Genomic DNA, 19,338 nt, shown 5'->3' with positions numbered 1-19,338 from the left:
GGTAACACCACCCAGCCAGAGTCAGAGTTTACAAACAGAATCTGTGATATTCTATCCAACAGAGCTGTGCTTGTCTTCTGTGCTACGAAAGAGAACATTCTGTGGTATATCAGGGGCTATTTGGGATATGTAAAAGGTTGACTGGTCAAAAGAGACAAATTACTTTAGGAAGCTGTCAGCTCCACCTCTGACTGAAATGACTGAGTTAGCGAGGTGCATTGAGAATGATAATTAAAGATGGGGCCAAAGATTGGCATGGTGGGCCCTATACCTTTAGGCCAATGGGGAGAATGGGTTTGGGAACTCACATTGCCCAGGGCCTATGTTAGACTTAGGCACTAACCCAATTTCACACTGTGTGACTGGGCCTGGCCTGTTTCAATGCAGCATCTGAGCATGAGTGCCATCTGGTTCAGGCCTGTGAAGGAAATGGCCTTGCTTTTCTCACTGATCGGATTAGGGTGTTTTTAATTCATTCGGGATGTGCCATTGCGTGTTAATTGGCTCAACATGGCCAATAATTCATGCCTGTTGCTGGACACAGGATGGCCTTTTTCCTTAAACTGTTTTTAGAGGATTGATGCTCCTCAGATTCGAGCTGTTTTCATCGTTCCATTACAAGGTGCCATGATTTTCACAAAGTTCCTGAGAAAGTGTTACATTTATAAAATATATGAAACAATTCTGCCATATTCTATGAGCAATAGAGCAGTTGAAAGATCTCAGACCCTCCTGCATTACAAATATACCTGTAAATTCTCAGCGCCGAAGAGTTTCTGTCAAGTCTTTATTATCAAATATCAGCTGTTGAAAAATAAAATTGTCTTTGCTTCATTCACTTGTCTCTCGTGATTTTTAAACTCTATTCTGATATTTGTTTGTATAAGAAATCTATGGAAAAGCATCTAGGTGACAACAATGTACATCAGTTTGCCAAAATGCTGACTAATTCATAACTCCTCCCATTGGTGAGTAGTCATTAGAGTCTTGCAGGTACTTGCATGGCGTACAACTTATCTTATCTTATTTTAATATTGTAATTCTGATGCACATTTAACAGAAATGATTTAAGGAACTAATAATTCTTACTCCTTACAATAAATCTAATTTTAGGTTCCATTTTCCCAAGCTATAGAGGTTGCACACAGCCACCTCTTTATACTCTCTGAGTATAAAGCAGAGGCAGATAGAATTCCAGAGGCTGAAGGGATCACTCTATATATCAATTAAAATAATGTTAATCCATTCTAATTAAAACAACACTGACGATTTAAATGCACAAATCAGCGGGGGCTTACAAGTGGTGCCGATGAATTCCGGTCCCTCTGTTTCTGCACCTCAATGTCTGCTGAGAATTACAATACATTTTGCTTGAAAGCCAGAGCTGGATTGGCTCTGTTTTAGATGGGAATGGTCCAAAGTCCCAGGCCCCCTGAACTACCCACTGCTTACTGTGCATGCCGTATCGTTTTTCCAGACTTAACATTGGTGCAGCATTTGAAAGGTGGGAGATTCAGACTCTGTAAAATAGGCAGTGAATTTGTCAGACAGCTGAACACTGTATGATGTTGTGAATGTTAGCCACCAATGCGAAACTTGGTTGTTTATTTGACACCCAGCAATGCCTATTTTGCTTAAATTTTACAAACATCCAGCGGGACCCTCATTTGGCCTCGTCTTTCAAGCTGTTTGCTCGTTCATACTGCAATTTAATGAACTAGTGCAATGCCCGTCCCGAATGCTGGTTGCAGCGTTGTCGGGAACAGCCGTATGGCTGCGTGCACAAATTAGACAATGTTATGATGAAGCCATGGTCTTACTTCTTAGGAACATACAGTATAAGTTACCTAACTGGTAGAAGGCTTGAAATTTGGAAATTGTGGAAGTGACCACACCCCTGCTTCTGTTGTAGTTTCCAAGCTTGCCGCTACGCGTTACTAGATCAAGTAATAGTATTTTAATGATGGTGCCTTTAAATGATTAGTAGCAGACTGTAATGATAGAAAATATAAACTCAACAATGCTAATTGTGTCACAGAATTACACCGTAGTCTACACTGAAAATGATTTTTGTTGCATCTTCTGTTTTCTGATGCGATTCCTTGTAAATGCATTATTAGTGGTCCTTTCAGCCTTAATTTGTTTACTGTTATGATTAAATACTCAAGGAAAGAACTAATAATTGTAAAATTGATCGATAGGTCTTTAACGATATATGAACATATCTGTAATACAAATGGTCAACACTTTTCAGTCCATTTCGCACATTTGTTCAGTGCCCAAGAGAAATATGAAATTGTTTTTCTTCAATTCTCAGAGTTCTCAGGAGTCATTTTCATGCGGTCAAATCCCAAAACACTCAAAGATGAATCCACACCAGTGCAATTTATGCTCATACTTTTTTAATGTATCACAATGAGCAAGAAACATACTTGATGAAATATTTTCAAAGGAGTATATTCAATTACCATCTACAATCAACTTAACTAGGACAACAAGGTTTTGTGACAAAAGTTTCTTTAAAAGTCTGAAGTTCCATGTGGTTGTAGGTATGTTAGTTTCCATGTAATTTGGTACAGTTTGGAAATCTTCATCATATAATTACAGTAACAAAAAAGCTAACAAGACTACAGTATAGAAAAGACATCAAGAACAACATTTTTGGTTTAACTTGCTCTTTTTTGTACATTGCAAGGCTGTTTTTTTCTACCCTCGGATGGGCTGCCTGGAGCCACAGAGCCATGCTTATGAGGCTCGAAGGAGGAGTAATTCAAGGAAACAAAGAAAAACGAAAAAGCATAAAAAAACATCGTGGCACCAGACGTCACAAAAGGAACAGAGAGCTCCAAGTAACAGTTCATCTTTGAAGTTGGAGCAAATGGTTGTTTGGTTGTTAGTTTGGTTGTTAATTTTGGTTAATACGCTTTTTTAGTGTAACTGCCTCTTCAAGAATGACAGCTTTGAGAACCCGTCCCCTCTCTCTGTTATTAATTTCACTTTTTAGATTATATAATCAACAGAGAGAGGGGTGAGCCGCCATTTGACTGGAGAGCTTAACTTGTCAACCAGAGACAAGCACAAGGAAATGAAACGGGTAGCAACATGAACTGGGAGAAATGAAGCAAGCGTGTCTGTCCATCCTGTCCTGAAATTTGGAAAATGTCCATCAAAGAGCAGAAGCAGAGGCAGAACTGGAGAACGAAAGAGACAGACAGAAAGAGAAAGAGGCAGCTGGAGCCACTTAAGTTCAGTTTCATCTAAGGACTTTCCTCTCAGTGTCACACATGTCCATTGGTTCCAGAGTCCATTCCCATTACAGAGTTGTCAGTAATCAAATAAGGAGGTGGTTTTAAAGCTGTTTTGAGCCTGCCTTTGGCTCCCATGCCCAGTTTTGGTGTGCCCGCAGCCTCTCATGTCCTCCTAATGGGATCTCAAAAGCTTCCCAGAGTCCTTTTTTTCTCGTTTCATTCCTTCTTCATCTCAAAAACAAAGAAAAAAGTTGATGTCTTGTTTTAAATATATCTATAACTGTATACAGGTACACGTTTGTTTTCACAGTGGGAAAAAGATGACCTCTACAGCAAAACCTTGTTTTTATCTCTTTCTTTGTAAATGTCCATTAAAATCAAGTATCCCAATGTAAGTCAGTGGATCCAATTACCCACAATAGCGTTTTGTCCCCCAATAAAATGTACACTTGTCTGGGGCACAAATTGGAACTTTTTTTGTTTTTGTTTTAACTGCATAAAGCTTTGGCCACATTCATAAATTCAATCAAAGTAAAAACTGCTCAGTGCTTCGGTATCGTTTCGGATCCTTATCTTTAAAATTGGATTTTCTAAATTTCAGTTATTCATAATCCAGTTTTGTGGTTCAGTTTGTTTTGGTGTGTAACATCTAAAAAAAACAAAAAGGCAAACAAGAAAATATTGAATGGATGCTGGCTCTCTAATGATACACACACACACACACCCACACACACACACATACAAACTCACACAGTCCATGCTGGCAGAATCTGATGTCGAGACCTCAACTTTGTCTTCCACATAAGAGCCCAAAAGATTACACTTTGGAAATAAGAGAGCAAACAGTATCAAGGAGACAATGAATATAAAGAACATTATCACACCATAAAGTGGCCAGGTCATATTTTTTGTTTTTGATTCTTAATTTCAGCAATTCAAATTAAAGCTAGTGTTAATTTATGATAATAAGTAATATACAGAAACTACAATACAAATACTTATAGGAAAATAACAATACATGTCTGACATTGTCTGAAAATTAAAATAAAGCGAACAAAATTGAGAAAACTGTACAACTTAAGAACTTTCCAAAATAAAGTACATTTGAACAGTATTTCAGGGAACTGGACTTTAGAGAAGCCGCAAGCTTGCAGACCGATTTTCCTGACTTTCAACATCATGCTGTAGTATTAACACCAAATAACATTGCTCTGCAAGACGAAGCACTGAAAACACACTTCTGAGATTGTGCCTTGTACTCATTGGGCGAATATATTGATACTATACAATCGTGGCCAAAAACTAGTTTCAAAAATTTAAATATGTCTTCGTTTTGGTTTAAAAAATAAAAGTTTTAGTTCATTGAATCATCATTGAGAGGGTGGAGGTACCTATGCACATCCATTTCCATTGCAATAAAATTAAGTGGGTGACTTCTTTGGACATGAAAGCATCCTTACTATTTGAAATCAAGGGACATCTTCAAAAAATCTCCTACTTTTTCCAGAAATAATGCTTTGGAATGAAGATATCCCTTAAAAACCTGTAATGTATTAGTGGAAGTGGCACCCTGTAGACACATGGGACAAGTCACTGGTGGATTTTCCAGGAAGGGCGCATCGACACCGCAGCAAAACAGCCATCATTTCCTTCTGAGACTAGTTGTATGTTGACTGGCATAAATGTTGCTAAACCTATGAGACGCATCAGTACCAGATGTAATATATACATTTTTTGGTAACCACTATTACTTGCAAGTGAGCAACAACCTTGACTGGATGGAGGGATTTTCAGCAATGTTCCATGCCAGCATAAAATGACATATGGAGGTCACGTTGTTCAGCAACCAATGATGCAAAAATGTACACAACTGTTTACAGTCACTTTAAAAAATAAGAAAAAAAATATATTGTGACAATTAAATGAAAAAGGATCAGTCCTTGCTTAAGAAAAATCCATTGTGATATTTGGAATGCACTGTTCTTTACAAACGTTATAGATCATTGGCTTTAAACATTGGTCTGTTCAAAAACAAAATCGGCAAAATGTCCTTTGGAACATATATTCACAGTCTTCAAAGTTCCGTTTTTGCAACAAGAAAGAAAAAAAAAGGTGTTGCACAGGCAAGAAATTGGTTTATTGTTTGTTTTAGTTAAAGCTTAGCCAAAAGCAAAATGAGCATGCATCTAGTACTTTTTTTTCTTTCAAAATTCTACATTAGCAGCAAAACGACTGTCCTTGAAGACCAGACCTTATACATTTTCTTTAAAAAATGGACATTTGAATGTGACAAAAAAAGTAAAACAAAGATTAATAACCTCTATCTTACAAACTGCAATGGCTCTGTAACGGTGCTACTCCACAATGCAAGGACAAGGGCCCTTTTTGGTTTTTGGTATTTACGTAAAAAAGCCACCTGTTTGCTTGCAAAGAAGCAAAAACGGCAACTCTGATGCGTACTCCTTTATCTTTTAAAACTTTGTTTTCTTTCTCTAAAAACAGCAACAAATTCTCAAGTATAAAGAAGCCTCTTTTCTCATATTTATGCACCAATGGTGAAAAGTGTTTAGTCTTTGGATTTTCTTTTTGTCTTAAAGCGTGAGAATTATTATTAGTGTTCTTTTTTCATTTTCAGTTATGACAACAAAAATGTCAAAATGAAAATAAAGACTGTAGCCACACTACATGAAGAACAAGAGACCTGCTTTGTAGTGTACATATCTACAAACACAGGAGAGCAGAGAAAAAATAAGTGCGAAGAGAGGAACAAGTTGAGTGAGAAATAGGAGTCAGACAGTGATAAGTGCACAAAGGTAACACAAAATTAAATAAAATTAAAAACTTTCAATATTTCACCCAGGATCTTTTTTGTTTTGGTTAGCACAATACCTACCAAACCATAAAATTTAAATAATTCTAAAAGAGGATCCTGCCTTGTCAGGAGGGGCATTTGGGTGAATGTTTCCCAAGAAGTTGAGAATAAGACAGAAACAAAGTTGAGATAAATTACCTGTCCATAATCTAGTCTATCGGAATGACCAAGACAACATCAAATGAAGCGTCTTAAAGTTGGACAATACAAAAGCTAAATGTACACAAAGTTTTTTTCAACCTACCATACTGTTTAAATTCATTTCCAATGCAACAATCTACTTAACACCAAAAATGTTCATATCTATCATAAATACAGAAGGTTGTTTCTTTTAACCAAAATTCTTTTCATCGCCCGTTATTATGTCTGCATTGCTCTCCTTGTCTGGGTATAATGGGATTGCGATTTCACCTCTTTAAAAGGATTTCCAATGTTAAAATCAGCAAATCATTTGCCCTTTTTGAATGCCCAGAAACAATGCCATATTAAAGTTTCATTAAACTTGAAACAGTCTGTTATTAAATGAAGTTATGAAAGAAAAAGACTGCTTATCTCCTGTTGGAAACAAAGGTGTAAAACACATAGTTCTGTAACAGAAAAAAAACCCTCCGTGAGCTGTTGACCTGAGAATAAAATAGACATTACATTATTCTTTTACTTGACAAGCCATTGGTATCTGAATGCTTAAATAGCAAGAAAACTGATAGACTATTCTCCCATACAGTACATACTGGCTTTTTGTGACTGTGCTATTAAGTAGAAATTATTACAAAACAAAGGGACAGCTTGTTGACTCGTTTTTCCTCAAAAGGGTTCTTGGGCCATTTGTCAACTTTGAGGCAGTCCATTGCCATACAGTACAGCACTCCTCGACTATTACCGTACCCAAAACATAACTGCGGCGATCTTTTCTATTCTCATATATTAATATGCATGTATTTCAGTTGAGTAAAACAAAACAAAAACAAAAAACAAAAACCAGCATGTTGATATGGGAAAACAATCCACGAACATTTAAATTTTTGGTTACAAGCTTTGGAATTGCAGTTAGTCTTTACACATCTTTTTCTGAAATTGGTTTGTATACTTTTAATGTATTTTTAACATTGCTGCTTTTTATGTTTTTTCCATTTGTGATTTTTTTTTGTCTTTTTTTGTCTTTTTTAAATATTGTCCATCACTGAAAGCTCTTTTACAATCTGATGGAGTCTGTTCCTACACTAGCAAGATTACTACTACAACTACTACTGTCTTTGACAAAACCAGGCTGCTGCGGCTCCTCCGCCGTCCTGCTAAGCCTGTCTGCTGACTTCTGACTGCTGTCAGAGTCAGACTCGTCGGTAAAGACGTCTGTTGGTATCGAGGTCTGAACTCCTGAGGTGCTCAATGAACTTGAGGTAACCGTTGAAGGTGAGGACATTGGAGGAAAAACGGAGGAAGAAGAGGAGGGACTGGCATTGGGCTTCCCAGCTAAAGCTCTGGAGAAAGGGGCCTGGGGCCATGGTTTGCCGGCAGCTGTGGTGTTGAGTGGGGTAGTAGAGGAGGAGCACAGGGAAGAGGAGACAGCAGAGGATGGCATGGTGGCTGATGTTGTTGGCGGGGGTGGAGGGCTGCTGATGGGATGAGTGGCAGACTGCGAGGTAGATGCGGTGTTAGGATTGGGGAGGCAAGCTGAAGAGTGAGGTAATAAACTAGTAGCGTGCTCTTTGGCATTTCTGGCTGATCGCTTGATTGTTCTGTGTTTGTGCAATGCCGATTCCAGGTGTTGACTGAGTGCTTTCTCCCCATCCAACGTAGTGTCACAGGCCAGGCAGTCATAGAGACTTCCAGCCCCTGCACCTACGCCACCAGGGACACGCAGCAACATCTCTTGCAGGTTTGCCACAGACTGACCGAAAAAACAGTTAGATTTAAGGTGGTTTATAGCCGATTCTTCCTTGGTGAAAACTGTTTGACACTTGCGGCATGCCAGTTTACACTGCACCTTGGGGATGATGTACTGGTCTAGATGGGGGTCCACAGCTTTGCCATCCATCTCTTTCTGCTCAGAGGGTACTTTATTATGAGAGGAGGAGGAAGAGGAGGAGGAATTGGAGGGTTCCCTATGGGGTTTGCCCTTTTGCTGCTCTGTTTTCACTGGATCTTTGGCAGATTCTTTGCGATTCCCCAAGGGTTGAGAGGGAACTGGAGTTTGGCTCCTCTTGGGTTGCTGGATCTGCTGAAGCTGCTGCTGCTGCTGTTGTAGTGCCTCCTGCAAGCTCTGCTGATATTGCTGGTAATGCTGCAGCAGGGACCCTGGAGACAGGCCCATCAGTGCTTGTGACAATGCTGGGTTGTAGGGGAAGAGACTTTCCATACCATACATAGGTTGCAAGTAGCCCCCTTGGAGAGCCCCGGGGATCTGTGGGGAGTAATATGGGGAAAAGCCAGGCATGAAGTAGGGCAGGAACTGGTTTGTGAGGAGAGCTGTAGGGTCTGATGCCAAAGCTGCCTGCAGCGCCTGAAGCTGGGCAGGGTCTACCACATACTCCATGCCAGGTGTGGGCATAGAGGTGGCAGGTACAGCTGTCTCTGGTTTCTCCTTCTTGGCGCTGGCAGCAGAAGTGGAAGGGGCAGGGGTGCTTCCAGTTGACGATAGGGTTGAGGGCTTCTCTGTCTTTTCCTTGGACTTCTCCTTCTCTCTTACTCTCTCAGCATCACGTTCTTTGGGAGGCTCAGGCTGGGAGCCCGACTGGGTGGTTGAGAAAGTGGAGTTGGATGTGGAGGTGGGACTTGAGTGGGAAGCAGATGTGTTGGTCTGGGCTGGGCTGGACGCGGCAACAGACGATGAAGAGGGGGGCTTGTTGGGTAATCCGGATGTGGGGAGGCTAGGTGAGGGAACACTGGCACCAGGCATGGTCAGGAGGTTTGAAGGATTTGGAGGAGTTAAAGCTGGAAATTTTCAAATACAGACAAAAATGTATCAGTTTTTTCTTTGATGATTGCACAATTCATTTTGAAAGAAAAATCAACAATATAAGATAAGTAAAGTAATATACACAGAAGAGGTAAATGAAAATCAAATGATAATACGCTTATGTAATCTTCCCAAAGCTGAAGTCAGTCAGAGTGAGCTATTTGTTCACTCAGTTGTGACATTAGTGGGTCTAGCAGTGTTGACATTTAAAGGGATTCTCTACTTAGAGCTGTCAAAAATGGGAAAAGGCCATAACATTATGATACACATTCTACAGTATGTGTGCCAGTGTAAATGAGTACATGTGACAGACTGATTGATTGATGAGAAGTATTGTGTTCTACTGTTACTGCTAGGTTTTATATGTAAGTGTAATACATGATTACTGTAGTTCACATGTGTCAAACTCAAGGCCCGCGGGCCGAATGCGGCCCGCCACGTCATTTAATGTGGCCCGCGAAGCCGCAAGCAAAGAAAAAAATATATATAATTTTTTTTTTTTTTTTGGAAAAATAATTAAAAGTTAGACTTGAAAATAAAAGTATCCCCATGTTCGAAATTATGAGATAGAAAGTTGAAATTATGAGATAGCATGTTGTCTGTGTACCGACATTAAAACTATCACAACAGGTGGACAGGAGAGGCAACAGCCCGAAAAGCGGTTTTCCAACGATTGAAAAAGATCGACAAATAATCCCAAAATGTCCACGAAGAGAAAAATTGATGCAGAGGGAAGAAAATGTAATGAAAGATGGGAAAGTGAATACATGTTTGTGCTTCAAGGAGAACAACGTGTCTGTCTTCTGTGTTATGAGGCAGTGTCGGTGATGGAGGATACAATTCACGTCGGCATTTTGACACCAAACACGGAGCTAAATTTAGCCTCCAAGAAAAACATCAAACTGTCCAAGAATTAAAAGGCAGACTGCAATCACAGCAGAATATATTTACACAGCTACAGCCCAGTGCATGCTAAAGGTATGTGAGCAGAGCTCCGACCAGATACAGACTTTTACAAATGTCAGTTTGTGAAGAAACACCATCGCAGACCGAGTTCATGAACTAGCAGCAATCTAACAACACAGCAGCTAAGAGACGAGCAGGTACTTGTGTTTTTAATTAGCTGTTGATGAAAGCACAGATAACACGGATACATCATCTATCCATGTTTATCAGACCTGACTCTCAGTGAGGAGCTCTTGGATGTAGCTGCCATGCACAGAACGATGACATGGAAGAACATTAGTGATGCAGAGAGGTGACACAAACAGCTTTGAACAAAGTTAATGGAATAACTTATGTTTGATATTTGTCTTTGTTATTTTCTTTAATAGATCTTTGATAGAGTCATGTGGGTTTCTTAACCCTCAATTAAAATGATTTATGTTATAATAACAGAAATGTGTTTAAATATAATTTTTCAGTTATATAACTGCATGTACAATATTTTTACACTTGAATAAACAATAATCAAATGCAGAGAGAGTTATTTAACAATATGTTAGGGAGAAGTTAGTTATACAGTCTTACAGTTACAACCGGCCCTTTGAGGCCGACCGTGATGCTGATGTGGCCCAGAGTGGAGATAAGTTTGACACCCCTGCTGTAGTTGGTTAGTAAGTCACATTTCAGTTATAAAATACATTTGCAACTATGCACCTCAAGTTTTAGCTTTTAAAAAGTGTAGAAACCAAATGGATACATACCTGAATTAGATGAGTTAAAGCTGGAAAGAGAGGGGCTGCAAACCCCTGGCAAAAGGACAGGTGGGATGCCTTGCAGACTTTGATAAGCTGACTGGAGATTGAGAGCCTGCATTGCAGGGTTATCAAACAAACCCTGCTGCTGCATGGCCTGCTGCTGCGCCAGTCCTAAAACTTCATTTGCCTTCTTAATGCGGTCCATCTCTTGCTGGGCCATAAGTTGGCGGACAGTGGCTGGGTCAAAGTATTCTTTTTCCTTATCGATCTGGCTGCCAATGGTATCTTTCACCTTTGAGATGTGTTGTTGGGAGAAAATGTGATCACGAATAGAGAGGCGAGCACTGTACTTAACACCACACAAAGTGCATTCAGTCTTTGGGCCTTCGTAAGATGTGTGAGTTATTCCGAAGTGCTTGGCCATGTTGAGCTTTGCCTTTTTCTCCTTGGCACGAGCATTTTGAAACCACACCTGAACCACTCTCTTTGGAAGTCCAATGTCATTGCCAAGTACCTCACATTCCAGCATAGTGGGAGTCCTGTAGTTGTTAAAACAGGATTTCAAGAGCTTCAGCTGGAGGTTACTCATCTGGGTTCGGAAGCGCTTTTGGCCAGGTCGATCGCCGCTGTCGATGCTCCTGGTACCTGAGGCGCCGGGACTTGGTGAGCAGGGATCTGCCATGCTGGATGTCTCACTGTGTTCAATTATATGTTCATTGTCATAGTCCTTAGCATAATAGCTTGTTGCAGGGCTTACTAGCCCAGAGGACATCTGGTCATCAGTTTCAAGAATGGGGGCTATGCCCCCAGACTTAGATAGGTAATCACCGCTATTTTGGCTGTGCTTTGCATCAGCACTGTCATTATCAGCAGTGGCCTCATCACCTGTGGTTGTGTCAGTGATGGCTGTATTCACAGAAGAGCAGTCGTCATTATCCAGTTTGCTGTGATCAAAGCTGAGGTTCACGGAGGACATGGTTGCACTCTCAAAATCTTCCAGTCCTTCAACTTTAATGGATGAAGGGCTCAGTAGAGCCCTGGGAGACAAATCCATGATTTTGTTCACTGGTGACATCGAGGAGCTTTGCCCATCACTGTTTGTTGGGGCCATTTGGGAGTAGCTTGATGTATCTAGAGCATCTATTTTTATTTGCATACCCTCCTGATCAGGTAACATCCCAGCAAGAGCTAAATTATATCCAGCACGTTTGGCTTCATGCCAATGACGAGAGCGAATGTGTGCCTCAAGGGCAGTTTTTGCTTTAAAAAGAGCTCGACAAAAAGGGCACCTGCGATGAGCTTGAGCTGGCCCTACTGCTCTAAACTGACCTTTTCTCTCTCTAGCTCTGGTATTTTGGAACCAGACTTGCACTACTCTCTTTTTTAATCCCACCTCATGAGCAATGTGGTCAAGCATTTTACGTGTAGGATTTGAATCTAACAAATACTTCTGATAAAGGATCTCTAGCTGCTCAGGTGTGATGGTGGTTCTGAGCCGCTTGTCTCTTTGTGGTTCTTCCCCGCTATTTGTGCTGTCGTTCTCTCCTGGACTTGTGCCAGCTTTCTCCTCCAACTTCCGCTTCAGTGAGTTCATTGTGGAGGTGGGGGTGGATGGAGAGGTGGCAGAGCTGCTGGGAATCTGCGGCATTGCCCCAGAGAGTAGTTGACTTGCCAATAGAGGATTGTTGGGATCAAATAGCATGAAAGACATATCAATTGGATGGTCTAGGAATTGAGGGTGGATGAATTGATTTTGCACAGAAAGAAAGTGTAATTGCTGGTGTTCCTGCCAATGCTCAAAGGAGGGAAAGCCAATCTTGCATTGCTCACACTGATACTGGATCATCTGCTGTGCAAGTTGTTGTGTGGCAGAGGACAGGTGTGCATTGAGGCTCACATGAGGGCTTTGTGATGAGGCCTGGCTTGTCTGAGAGGCTGAGGGACCACACTCCTGTTGTTGCTGAGAGAAGGAAGGAGATGAATGTTTGATGGGCTTGGAAATAGCTTGCATCTTCTCTTCTCTTTGGGATCTATGGTGTTGTGGCTCAGACTGGGGTTGATGCACAACTTCCTGCTTAATAGATGTTTGAGTTTCTTGTATATCAGCAGAAATAGCTGGTAACTGCTTGGGTTTCTCATCATAGAGGTTTGAGGTGGATGCTGGTGATGCCTCCTCTTTCTCAGTGGATGGGAGGTGTGAGAATGCAGAAGTGGAGGGTGGAAGTGGGCAAAGACTTGAAGAGGAGGGCATTGGGGTGTGACAGGAAGACCCAGAGGGAGTATAACAGTCATTGGGATAATCCAGTGAATCCTCATTTTGGCTGTCATACTGTCCATCCTCATCTTCATCTTTGTAACACAGCTTCTTTTGGTGTTTTATTAGATCAAATATACGCTGGAAAACCAGACTGCATTTCTTGCACTGGTAGTTCAGATTTGAGGTGCGGATATAGCGATCATTTGACAATTCTCGTCTTTCACCTTCTTTTGCCCCCTCACCCTGGTTTTCATAATTTTTCCTTGCCTTCTGGCGAGCATTTTGGAACCACACAACAATAACACGAGTGGGGAGGCCCAGTAGGTTGGAGAGCTGTTCAAATTCATCGTCTTTTGGATAAGCATTGGCGTCAAAGAAGTCTTGTAGCACTCTTAGCTGATAGTCAGTAAATCTGGTCCTGGATGACCTCTTACTTCCATAGTATTCTTGTTTCTGAAGTTCAGGGGAAGGAGGTTTTGAGTCAATTTTTGTGTCCTCTAAAGTTGTTGTTGGTGGATTATTGAAATTGTAGGGCGAGTCTTTGTTGCGCTGTCGCTCTTTAAAAAGGGTGTTTCTGAACCAGTGCTTTATGACTTTTTGTGGTAGCCCTGACTTGTCTGCCATCTCTTTAATCTGATCCTCATTTGGCGAATTGTTGATATCAAAGTACTGTCGCAGCACTCTAAGCTGGTCATCTGTGATGCGTGTCCGTGGCCTCTTGTTCTGTTGCTGCTGTAGCATGGCTGGAGTAAGCTGTTGTTGATAGAGTTGGGCCAGGTCTGATGCCATGTTTGGGTCAATACATTGTAGCTGAGGCTGCATGGACTGGAGAGACATGGTCTGCATCATGAGCGGCGAGAAGAGGGAAAAATCCATTGGTATGGGAATTTGTGCCATTTGAACTTGCGGTTGTGGGGTAGATACTGTTGGAGGTGTGACTGAGGCAGCAGAGACAGGAATATTTGGTGTGGGAGCTCTTTGGGGTGGAGGAGGTGGAGGTGGAGGAGGAGGCTGTGGAGGAGCAGGAGCAGCCTCTGGTGTAGGGGGTCTCAGTGGATAGAGTTTATCATATTGTTCTCTGTATTCCTTGGCAAATCTCTCCAGGGATCGAAATGGAAAGAAAGCCTGGTGGATATGCTCTTGGTGACTCTTTAGAATCAGTGTGTTTGAAAACAGCTTCCCACAGGCTTCACATTCCAGTTTCTCTAATCCCTCAATGGGGTCAACCATTCTTGTTATCCCACCTGGACCACTTGATCCTGTAGTTCCAGCTGTCTTTTTCTGAGCTTTCTGTTTGTTTTCATTGTACTGAATTACTAACTCAAACCCAAAATTTTCCAGCAGGGCTTTGGTTGCATTTCCTCGAGCATCTGAAGCAATTCTTGGTGGAGGCAAGCCAGTATCATGGTTTATGTTTATTGAAATGTGCTGAATGTCCTTCTTTTCTCTTGGCTTACTGTCTGTAGAATCTTTGTTAAGATATTCCTCATTTCTTTCACTTTTTCCCTTCTCTCTTTGTAGTTCTCTGTCTTTCTCATTCTGAGAGGAGGTCTGTCTCTGCTTTTTTTCAGCCTGCTGGAGAAGAGATGCACTCTGCTGCAGCAGTGCCATCTGCCCCTGAGCCTGTGAGTGAGCCTGCTGCTGCTGTTGCTGCTGCTGTTGTTGTTGCTGCTGCTGCTGCTGTTGATGTTGTTGATGTTGCTGCTGAAGGTGGTGATGCATCAATTGCTGCTGCAAGCAACTCTGCTGGGCCTGCTGGGCCGAGTTCTTTAGATCTTCCAGCAGTGAGGAGGTGGATGATCCTGCAAGGCCAAGTGCTGAGGCACTGATGTTGATCTCCGGGTTCAGCTGAAATTCTGCTCCAGGGATGTAGAAAGGGAATAGCAACTGCTGCTGTTGCAGGGGGAGAAGTGCATCCGTTGTCATTGGGAAGTGCTGCAGAAGTGCTGGGTTGAATAGCTGTGATTGCAAAAGAGCAGCCTGCTGTTGAAGCTCTTGCTGAAGCTGGGCTTGAGCTTGGGCTTGAGCCTGAGCCAATTGCTGTTGTTGCTGAAGCTGAAGCTGTTGTTGTTGTTGTTGTTGCCCCCTAGCAGACAACATCTCGGAATATTTGGACTTTTTTGCTTCATGGTTCTCAGATGGTGAGGAATGGCAGCTCACTGAAGAATTTCCCATGCTTTCAATACTGTGAGTCTGGCTCATATGGTTTCCTCCATGAATACTCTGAGCTGTTTGAGGCCCAGAAGAACTGTGGTTTGTAGAGCTAGTAGTTGAGTTGCTGGCTGGGCTTGGACTAGATGTTGAAGTGCTGATGCTGGACCCGCCGCCACTTAAACCAGTAGAACTTGCAGAGCTAGGGATTCCTCCTGCTGCTTCAAGTTTGGCTGCCCTAGCTTTGGTCTGGTGTAGAACAGAGCGCATGTGGATCTCCAGAGTAGAACTCTGGCTGTATGCCACATTGCAAGTGCTGCACTTGAATGGCTTGTTGTCAGGGCTGCTGGTAGGCTCAGGCTGGCCAGTAGTGGACTCCTGAAGAGCCCTCTTCACCTTGTGCAGGTGGGAGACAGAGTTATAGTGAACCAGAAGAATGTTCTTCTGTGTAAAAGACTCTTTGCATACAGTGCACTTGAAAGGACGAGATGGATCCAAGAATTTCTCCATGGTAAAGTTGGGGCCTTTTCTGAATGGCAAAGCACGTTTAGGTTCAGATCCACAATCCTCCTGTAGTGAACCAGAGTCACTGCCTGTTGGGCTTTGTTTTTCCTCTGGGTCACTTTCATCTCCCTCCTTGTCATCTTCTCCCAGACTTCCATGCTCCTCACCAAGGGATGGGTCAGCCATTACCATTATGTCACCATTCATCAATAAGCCCCCATAAAGCTGCTGGATATCAGCTTCACTCAACTCCAGGTGGCTGGATTCTAAATGTTTCTTCAAGGCCTGTAGTGTTCTGAAGCTTCGCTGGCAGAGGCAGCACATGGTGGCTGCTCTTATCACATGGTACTGTGAATGGAGCTGTAGCTTCTCCACAGTCTTGAAGGCCAGGCTGCATTGGTTACAGCGGTACTTGTAGACATGGCGATCCGAAACCGGCAACTGGGGCCTTTTGTTGTGAACTTCATTGAAGTGCATCTGGAGGGAATTGGAGGATTTAAACACTTGATTACAGCCTTTCTTCCAGCACAAGAATCCTGTGGCATCATCCCTCTCCGACTGTTGATCTTCCAGAGGTGACTTGCGAGCTTCAGCTATTTCTGTAGCGATTGGCACTCCCTTCTCTGGGTCAGCATCTGATGCAGCTGTGAATAAATAAACCAAAAGAAGACAGCAATATATTAAGTGCCTACATTTGCAATGTTTAATTTTTCCACAGTAAAGAAAGGACAATAAAGCACTCATTGTGTGGGCACTCTTGGGAAGGTGTAAAAAGTTAAAGGACAATGACTTATTACAAAGTGCATGAATACCAACCATCGTTAATATTGTCTTGTTGTAAATGAAGGTTTTAGCATGAAAAAAGTGCATTGTCTTTCATTACACTGTCTGTCTAAAATGTAATGAAACCATAACCAACACAATTATTTAGTAAAACACTAAAATAGCTGAATAATGCTTTTTTATTTTCAGTCTATGTAGTAAAACTGACTTAGTGTTGCACCAGTGTATGCATAATTGTAAAGGGATATTATGTAGTTCAATCTCCTTTACTGTACACTCAGTCATGACTTCCCATATGGTGATACTATGGTCATTACAGAAAGCGTAGATTATTACTGTAATTGATTTATGGATTTCGACTACTCTACTACGACTACTACTACTACTACTACTCTAAAGTGACCCCCACATCTCTAAGAGTCAGATACCAACCAGTTTGCTTCTTTGTATCTTCGGAATTAGAGTTGGCTGTAGCATGAGGGGTGCTCTGGGACTCTCTGTCTGGACTAGGTACAGGTATGAACATGCTTGCTGGCAGTACTTCAGATGCTGTTACCTGGAAAAACAAAGCACAAAGAAATTCCAGTGTGAATAATCCCACTGAGTGATGATGTAGTTTAATATTCTAGTTTAAATGATTGCAGGAAAACTACAGACACAAACAAGAGGATACACAATGCAGTTACCAAGAAGGGGGTGTAGGTGACGCTGACAGGCGTATAAACGTTGCTATGACAACACCGGAAGTTGATTTACGCGATTTGTATTATCAGTTTATTTCTGCAATTATAATACATGTTATGTTTACTGTAATTTTGGGTACCTTGTGTTAAACTTGTAACCGTTTTGCCCTTGTTTTACTGATGATGATGATAGACCAGCTTTTGTTGTTGTAACATGACCATTAACCCCGAAGTTAAGCGGAGCTCAGAAAGACGAGAAATGGCGGGTGAAAACAGCGAACTATGTCTTTCCCGCCTGTTATTCTACTGCTGGTCTACCAGGCGAACACGGTAAAGCTTATTAAAGTTAACTCATTAAAGTACTGTTATACTTGTTGTAGGTCATGAGACACACAGTATTTGTTTCTTTGTTGTTTGTACATGAAGCTATTTTGTGTCTTCTAGTTTTCACGGTGTTCCATGAGAGGACAATAATAAACGTGGACATCAGTAAGAAGCAGGGAGTATTTTATGACCAGTGTGGATACAGGGGGTTAGACAAATCAGAGAGCTGAAAGAGCGTGAGCGTACGTCACTTATGGATGTCAATGTTAAGTTTCACAGTCCTGTGCTTTAGCTTGCGCCTATTTCTGCTGCCGCAATTAGGCTGATGGACCTCATGTCATACAATATCTCAGCCAGCTAAAAGATTTATGAGAGGGACTAATAAAATAAGACTCATGAAAAAACTCTTGAAAAATGACCACTGTAATAAAGGACAAAAGTAGGTAAACTAAGTCCAACCATCTTAACTCTATTACAGTTATAAATGCCAAATAAAAAAAATAATTGCTAAGTGTGTGCTCCTTAATAAAACGGTAGTATCAAAAGAAAAACAATTCCGTTGATGATAATAAGGTTTGCACTTAAAATTTGGGGAGAGTATCTTTCTTTTTACTTTGCTAATTCAAATATTTCAAGGATGAATAATTATTGATTGAAAAAGTACAGAGAAAAACCCAGGTACTCCCTGCTCTCAAAAGGTTGGAGTCAATCATGTGTGAACGACAGCAACCTCTGTTTATTCTTGCTGCTCTCCCCTAACTTTCTTCATATGTCTCCTTCTGATAACCTTTTTTCACCCCAAACACTTGATAATTCATTAAAATCATTCATTAACGTTCCCTATTGAACAATAATCATCGGCTGAAACTGGATGAGGTTGGAAGATGGGGCACCGTTTATTTCACCTTCCCTCAATTAACTTCGCAAACAAATTATTCAGCTTCATTCTACATGCTGCATTTCAATTCATACCACTCCACCAAATCGCTCCTCTTTTCCCTTCTGTTTCACAGGTGAACATCAATTTTAAGTGATTTTTCACCTTTCACTCTTAGCCTTAAGAATTATAGGTAGTCCTTTCAAGTCATTTAAAAAAAAAAGATTTGTCAAGTGATGGAGATAAAAGGAGAAAAAATATTAAGGAAGTCATCCTGGTGAAATTTGTTTTGAAAAGTAAGAGCTGTGGTCAGATCTGTTTGGTTGATGCTTTGCTTAATTTACCACATGTACTATAAGCTTTCTAATTACTCCTTTAATAGGCACAGTGAGAAGACAGCCGGACGTACTGTAGCATGTCATATAGCCTGCATGTCATATAGCCTGCAGGCTGTACGACATGCAGGCTATATGACATGGAGGAATCATCCTCAAGCAACAGGAGTTTCAAGGTTAAGTAGAGCAGTTAACACTTTCCATCCCAAAGTACAGACTTTATTTGGTTTGGTGTGGTCACAAATTTGACAGAAAATATCCAGCCATTTCCTTCTTTGTTTTTGATACCTCTGTATCTCTTCAAAATGAAAAGAGGAAATTAATGCAACCAACATTGAAAGTCACAAAACCAAAAAGCAATGATTTACATTACAAAGTAGACTGTTTCTAGACAGCGGCTTCATTAGGCGATTAGTAGAAAGTGCAGAGTATCCCAAGGTCACTTTTAATTTGGACCGCCTAATTGGCAAACATAGTTAAAATGGCTATCATCCAGCCAGACTCAGAATTAATGAAGGACAATTATTTTCATTACCCCTATCTTACACAGACAGAAAATGAGACAGAGTGAGGACTGGGACTGCATACATGCACTGCACACACATACTGTACTGTATAAATGTACTGTATATGAGACAGGCATGAGAC

General features: G+C 41.3%; 1 protein-coding gene across 1 annotated transcript in view; it reads right to left on the bottom strand.

The window, feature by feature from the left end:
* Nucleotides 1-2,397: 2,397 nt before the first annotated feature.
* Nucleotides 2,398-19,338, bottom strand: part of zfhx3b (zinc finger homeobox 3b) — a 137,928-nt gene continuing 120,987 nt past the window's right edge. The window contains exons 9-11 of the mRNA XM_079289598.1: nucleotides 16,904-17,027; nucleotides 10,783-16,332; nucleotides 2,398-9,051 (exon numbers count right to left, since the gene is read on the bottom strand). Of these exons, the coding sequence (XP_079145724.1) occupies nucleotides 7,313-9,051; nucleotides 10,783-16,332; nucleotides 16,904-17,027 (7,413 nt within the window). The 3' untranslated portion in view covers nucleotides 2,398-7,312. The remainder of the gene's footprint in view (nucleotides 9,052-10,782; nucleotides 16,333-16,903; nucleotides 17,028-19,338) is intronic.

The sequence above is a fragment of the Melanostigma gelatinosum genome, assembly GCF_949748355.1.
Source record: "Melanostigma gelatinosum genome assembly, chromosome: 2".
Lineage (NCBI taxonomy): Eukaryota > Metazoa > Chordata > Actinopteri > Perciformes > Zoarcidae > Melanostigma > Melanostigma gelatinosum.
The sequence above is the reverse complement of the archived record's forward strand: the minus strand, read 5'-3'. Positions and strand labels throughout refer to the sequence as shown.